General features: G+C 36.2%; 1 protein-coding gene across 2 annotated transcripts; it reads left to right on the top strand.

The window, feature by feature from the left end:
- Positions 1-48: 48 nt before the first annotated feature.
- npm1a (nucleophosmin 1a) lies at positions 49-6054 on the top strand. Of its 2 annotated transcripts, none has more exons than XM_014016416.1 (11): positions 49-209; positions 1443-1522; positions 3284-3403; positions 3512-3605; positions 3683-3807; positions 3891-3946; positions 4056-4107; positions 4207-4287; positions 4407-4508; positions 4635-4709; positions 5601-6054. In XM_014016416.1, exons 1-11 carry the CDS (start codon positions 161-163, stop codon positions 5649-5651), a joined length of 885 nt encoding a protein of 294 aa, XP_013871870.1. In that variant the 5' UTR covers positions 49-160; the 3' UTR covers positions 5652-6054. The 2 variants fall into 2 exon arrangements, with proteins under 2 accessions (XP_013871870.1, XP_013871872.1); XM_014016418.1 differs by having other exon boundaries at positions 73-209; positions 3689-3807.
- Positions 6055-6797: the final 743 nt, after the last annotated feature.

The raw sequence follows: 6797 nt of genomic DNA on the forward strand, positions 1-6797 counted from the left end.
ACTGACCATAGGGTCGTCCTGTAGGTGGCAGTGTTGAGCTCGGTGTTTTTCTTTGCCACAGAGAAGAAAAGCAGGCAGCAGCACATTTTTAGTACCCATCTGCAGCAGTAATTTGTAGTCGCACTACCGACAAGCTACTCCTTACTTTTAGTAAATAAAAATGAACGGACTGGAGGACGAACAGATGTCACCACAAAACTTCCTATACGGTGAGCTAATGTTGTAAACTTGTCTTTTGTTAACGTTTCAAACACTCCTGTGACTGCTAGTTGCAGTGCCAGAGAGCATAGAAGAATGCTAACCTTCAGGCTAATATGTTAGCTGCTGGGCTTTTTCCGCTCTGAATGTCGAATAAAACATATGCAATTTAATGAGGCCATATTTGGTTGATGAAGTCTGAACCTCGGTTCCGAATGGGGTTTATATTTTTTAGTATTGTTAACCGGACCGGAGGTTCACCGTGTGTCCTCTTGAACAACTCGGCCACACACGTGGTTTGTTAAAACCAACATGGCTGCGCTCATGTTTCACGTTAAATGCTAAAATATGTGAATTTTTAGACTATGAAAAGCAGGAACTCTTATGTAGTATGGTGTTAAATTATATCTTTGGTTAACTGTGTCTTGAACGAATCACTTTTTTTAAACTCGTTGATTGATGGCCAAGAAAAATCAGGGCAACGTGGCTCAGACTCCAAACATATGATGCTGTCTTACTACAGATTTAACCACAACGAAATCAGGTTTGACTAACTCTAGTGTCGYAGATCTTATTGTATATACTGTATATTATTCCTGACATTTTGTATAATTTACAATGTGGTTATTAGACTTAAACCTACAATTTATCCTTTTTATTTCCACAACTGGTTGTATCTCATTTAGCTAAAGTAGTTTAAAGTACAAAAGGCAATTTATAAAGTAACTTAGTTTTCAGGTAAATTTCAGTTCAAATAATTTAAGCCCAGATAAAAAAGTTTGTTTATTCAATGAATGTGATTCATTGTCTTTATCCAGTGTTTTTAACTCAATTATTCGTTTACTCAGTTGCATGGTTTAATTATTCAGGGTTGTGTGTTATTTGTACTTCAGGCTAAATATTTAAAGTGTGACAAAATGGTTTGTCTTTTCAAAAGGGACCTTTTCCTTAAATTCCCAATGACATAGTAAGTGTATGATAAAAAACTTTATATATACTGGACATTTATTTATATATTTTTTTGCCACATGAGTTCATTTATTTCACTTGGGACTAGTCTCCACGTGCTGTAATTAAACCATGTCAATAGAGCTCCCTCTGGTGCACGGTTTGAAAATAGTCATCGAAACCTAAAGTGTTTCTTAATTTAAGGTTTTAGCATAAGTCAGTCATTGCATAGCTTATTTTTTTCTTATTTGCCATAAAGTCCGATTCAGGGGTATTAACTGAAATGTTTGCTTTAGGATGTGTCGTGGAAGCTGGAAAGGAGGTGGTCTTCAATCCTGAAGATGATGAGTTTGATCATCAGCTAGATCTGAGGATGGTAAGATCTGCTCTCTTTTTTAAATTTATTTATTTATTTGTAAGATGGGATATCAAACTCATATACTCATACTTTATAGTATAAATTACATTATACTTAGGGGTGCATTGATTGCTGTTTTCTGGCCGATCACTGATTTTTTTAAAAACCTGACCTGCCGATTCAGATTTTTATATATATAACTGACATTGTTAGGTGTTATAAGGTCACAAGGTCACACCTTTAATGTTCYGATCTTATTTTATTGAAGAGAACATTGAACAACACACTTGAAACAATATAAACTTGTTTTAACTCAACTACAGCCCTCTCAGTAGAGCAGAATGGGACAGGGGGTGTAGATAAGGTCAGTTGATAAGATTGTAATGTAAACTTAAGGTAATTGCATTTATTTATTCATTTCTCCCTGATAATGTTTTTGTATTGATCTGCATTAAAACAAAAGCTGGCATCTTCTGTATTGATWAGTAAGTTCAGTATCGAGGTTTTATAAGACCCTAAGCACAAATTCCAAAAGACCTTTACCTGCTTGCCAATAGTGAGCAGCATTTTAATTTACTGTATTAAAGACTGGAGGCAGCAACTAAATGTTAAACAAATATGTTTAAGCAGGCAAGCTTAAACAATAACAATTTACAGAAATGCATGACAGCTGAAACCKTAATTTGACCTCCTGTAGCCTGATTGTAAACTTTCTTCATGATCAAAGCTGAATGAAGAACTTTCTCACCAGATTTCGCAGGTTTGTCTCAGACAGATTTGTGGTTGTGCTCCAGTTCAGCCAGTGTTTTTCATTCAGATCATCTTCACAGAAGCACTCAGGAGGGTCAGCGAAAGTCTCTAAAATCTATAACTCGCACATCCTGCTTTACTAGGAGGAAACTCCTCCGTAAGCACTCCTCTGTATTAAGAGATCAGCACTGATCACAGATTCAGAGTCTGCAGCTGGTACCTGAATATGAGGCCTTGAGCTCTGCAGTGACGCCCACATGTTGAGGGGATAATATATTTTGACCACTTTCAGGTTTCAGTAGGGAAGTTTTTATTTTGTAGGATTTCAGTTTTTGTGTCAAAATGCTGACGGACGGCCCAAGTGTGAGTCTGTGGAACTGTGATTCTACAGATTTTGAAAAAGACTTTGTAAGATTTTACATATGAGCTTTATTAGTACTTAAACTCACATCTGGACCAGGCTTTCACTATAGGACTTTGGAGGAGGGCATCAACACTTAAAGCAAGACACACACACCCTTTATGAAGTTGACATAAGCCTGTGAAATTTATGTATGTTTGGGAAAAAAGGTTAGACTGGGACTGGAGATTGTGAAAACACATAACAGCAGCTACTAATGCTGTAACATTACTACCCACCTCTACCCAAGCTGGTGCAATTTATTTTCAGTCTCTTCCTCTGGCTTCATAAAATAATTGCAATCATCCCCTCTGCTGCTTAAGTAGTTTATGGAAGTTATTGAAATTTGTGTAGAGTAAAAAAGAAAAAAAAAAAGCTTGGTGGACCCAACAATTGGCACAATACAAAGTATTTTTTAACCTTATTTGCCTAAAGAATAACATGGTGTTTGGCAAATATCTCCTCAATTAAAGCGTGATGCTTGCATAGACAGCTCTGACGTGAGTGACACACAACGTAGATGTTAATTGCTGAAACCACAGAAACTCTTAGTGGTTTGTTGTTGCTGCTCTCAGAGCGATCAGGTGTGGAAGTGATGAAAAAACTGATGAGTTTTCTTCTTTCTGCAGGCCTGTGTGGACCCCAGCACAAAAGATCAGCTTAACGTGGTGGAGGTGGAGGGACACAACTCTGAGGGTCAGAAAGTCAAAGCAATGCTGGTTTCACTCAAGCCCTCTACCCTGCCAAGTGTAAGTCTTTTTATTTCCACTGAAATAAAGTGCAGTAGCACTGCTAATGTGTGTATAATTATTATTATTCTAGCTCATATTAATTCCCTGTTTGATCATTTTTAATAGGTGTGCCTTGGTGGGTTCACGATTTCACCCCCAGCAGTGTTTCGTCTGAAGGCTGGTTCAGGTCCAGTCCACCTCAGTGGCCAACACCTCGTCAGTGAGTATTTAAAGAATGGTGTCTAAAGAAAGAAACATGTTTCCTAAAGTTAACTTCTGTTCATCTTTTCAAAATTGTTCAAGTGATGGAGCCTGATCAGTCATTTGATGAAGAGGAGGAGGAAGAAGAGGAGGAGGAAGAAGAGGTAGAAGTTAAAATGTCAAATAAAAGACCTGCTGCATCCCCAGCCTCTAAACCTCAGGTTTGATTTATTTATTTGCAGTTTTTGTGTAGTTTGTCAGAAATTAGTTTCAGTTTAAGTAAAACATTTGATTTATTTTACAGAAAAAAATGAAAATCGAAATGGAGGAAGAGGATGAGGACGAAGATGACGAGGATGAGTGAGTGTTGAGCTTCACACAATGACAATAATAAAACCTTATGGTGAAAACGTTTCACAAAAGAAGTTTAAACGTCAATACAAACCGGTTGTTGGATTTTGTTTTTAAGGGATGATGAAGAGGATGATGAGGAAAGTGAGGAAGAAGAATCACCTGTAAAGGTGAGCAAGGACTGCATGTTTCTATATAATGAGTTTAATGGGTTTTTGTTCTCCAAGAGCTGCCTCTTATTTATTTATTTGTTTATTTTTTTTATAAAGGCTAAACCAACCCCGGCTAAACAGAAGAAAACTCCTCAGAATGGCAAGAGCTCTGCACCCAGCACTCCAGCCACAAAGCAGGTGAGATGTTTTGTTTTTTATTTTTTACAGAAAGCGTTGTTAGTCTTCATGAACAGTGTTCAGTGTAGGAAAATTGTCTTTAAGTTTGTTTTTCTGCTCCTAACAATGATTTCTTACAGGAAAAGTCTCCCAAAGCGAAAGGAGAGAAGTCACCTAAAACTCCCAAAGCAAATTTAACTGTTCCTGAAATAAAAGCAAAGATTATGGAGGCAACAAAGAAGGTTTGGGCCTATTTTATTTATTATTATTATTATTATTATTAACAATCCATCTTATTATTTTAAAAAGCATGGATGGTGAAAGAACAAAACATTTTGCTTATGGTTTGAATGCTTTTTTGTTCGTAGGGTATCTCATTACCTAAGGTCCAGTCCAAGTTTGAGAACTTCCTGAAACATGGCCAGAAAGTCTCGGATCCCAAGGTAAGTTAATAAAAGCTACCTGCGGCAGCTGTCTTGAGACTGGAAAGCTGCTGCAAGTATCTTCCTGAGCGTTGAAATCTCTGCCTGCTGCTCTACAGGCCTATCTGACGTGTGATTGGTCAAAGGCAGAGAGGAAATTTCTCCATTAGTAATTTATTGAATTTACATTAGAAGGATAATAAATCTAGACTGATTATATGTAGGTGTGTTAGGGCCACGCTATGAGGTTTATTACAAGAATCAAGTTGTATGAGAATAAAGTGAAAATATTTGGTTAAAGTCACAATATTACCAGAGTAAAGTTAAATTATTACAAGAATAAAGTTGTGATATTATGAGAATAGTTTTAACATTAGAATAAACGTGAATTATTAGAATAAAGTCATTACCAAAATAAAGTTGATATATTGCCAGAATTAAGTTGTAAGAGAATAAAATTGAAATATTAAGAGAATAAAATCTGTATTACCAGAATAAAGTCAAAATACTAGAACAAGGTACAAATCTTACCAGAATAAAGTCAAAATATTACAAGATTAAAGTCATGATATTACCAGAATAAAGTTACGTTATTATGAGACATGGTGGATGTAGTTATATGAGAATAGTCATAAGAGAATGAAGTTGAAATGTTAACAGAATAAAATCTATATTACCAGATTAAGGTGAGAATAGTTGAGTTGTGTCGTATAGAGTAAAACGAAACTCTGGTTTTTTTTTAATTTGTAAATGGTGCCACAAGGGGGCACCAATGTCAAATATTCAAAGTTTTCTAATGCAAATATTATTGTGATGTTTTTATATTCTTTTTGCTGATTTTACACTTGTCTGTTTGTGAGCACCACATTATTAATTTTTTTTTATTTATTTTTTTGTTTTTTGTTTCTCCAGGTCATTGCAGAGCTGTGGAAATGGCGACAGACCTTGAAGGATGAGAAATAACTGACTGTAGTTTTAACATTTTACAACTCGTCACCGCAGCTTCTCTGAAATCTGTGGAAGCCTGACTCTGTGCCTCACTCTTTCATTGAATCAACCCTCCTGAATGAGCTGGTGATGGAGACGGTGTGCTGTTGGCATTTGTGGATTTGCCTCCATCACCCACTCATTTGGGCATTTGTTCTGGTAAATGTATTCTGGAGCTAAATTACAAGTTTGCTGAATCATCAGCGTTTAGAGTTTTGATTTGACCTCGTTTGGGAACAGCAGAGTAGTCCCATTGAACAACAGTGTTAGTACAATAAAACTGATAAAAATCAACAATAAAACAAAGTCAGTTCTTTTAACCGTCCAGATCGTGTGTTTTTTTTTTTAACAAGCTTAATAAACCGTTTGAAACACCCAACATATTAAGAGATCCATTTGTTTTGTGTCAGCACCACCGACAGCCCACAGGCCAAAGGTTGTGTACCTTCAAAGGCGTTGCTTAAGGGAGTTTGCAAATGACTTGTGTAATCATTTCAGATGGTCCAATGTGAACTTGAGTTATATGGAAGGTACAAATGATGTGCTTATTTTACTAGTAAGTTGGATTAAAATGGAAGTGCATGAACCCTGTCAAATATGACCATTCCATGCTGTTAAACGGGTTTAATTTTAAGATTTTTTTTATAGCCGAGGCGTTGAACGGTCAATCTGAGTACAATGCGGATCTGTTAACTGCTAACTGAAGAAGTGTAACCAGCTTTCAGGATATGTACATTGTTTTGTTTCCCCCCCAGTTTTTTTTTATATATACTGTATTTGCAACAATTTACAATTAAATTCTCCTGAACAAAAAAAATGTTTTGACGTTCTTTTGTTTTCAAAATTGTATTTAATATTGACTGTTTGTTGGTAGTGTTTTTCTCCTTAAGTTTTCTTGACTTTATTGTAGCTATATTTTATTAAGTGTTCCCAGCAGAGAGTGCTTTAGATGTTTAAAGCAGTTTAAACCAGTTTGAATTGTGGATGCAGAGTGGGCCCAAAAGCCACAGGCCGCCTGTTTGTTTTGATCTAAGATGATGACCATGTTCTGGATATGGTGAAAAAGATGGGCCCCCCTCACCTATAACTTGATGAGGTATTCATATATTTTATTTTCCTGTT

This window comes from Austrofundulus limnaeus, unplaced genomic scaffold (genome assembly GCF_001266775.1).
Source record: "Austrofundulus limnaeus strain Quisiro unplaced genomic scaffold, Austrofundulus_limnaeus-1.0 Scaffold145, whole genome shotgun sequence".
NCBI lineage: Eukaryota > Metazoa > Chordata > Actinopteri > Cyprinodontiformes > Rivulidae > Austrofundulus > Austrofundulus limnaeus.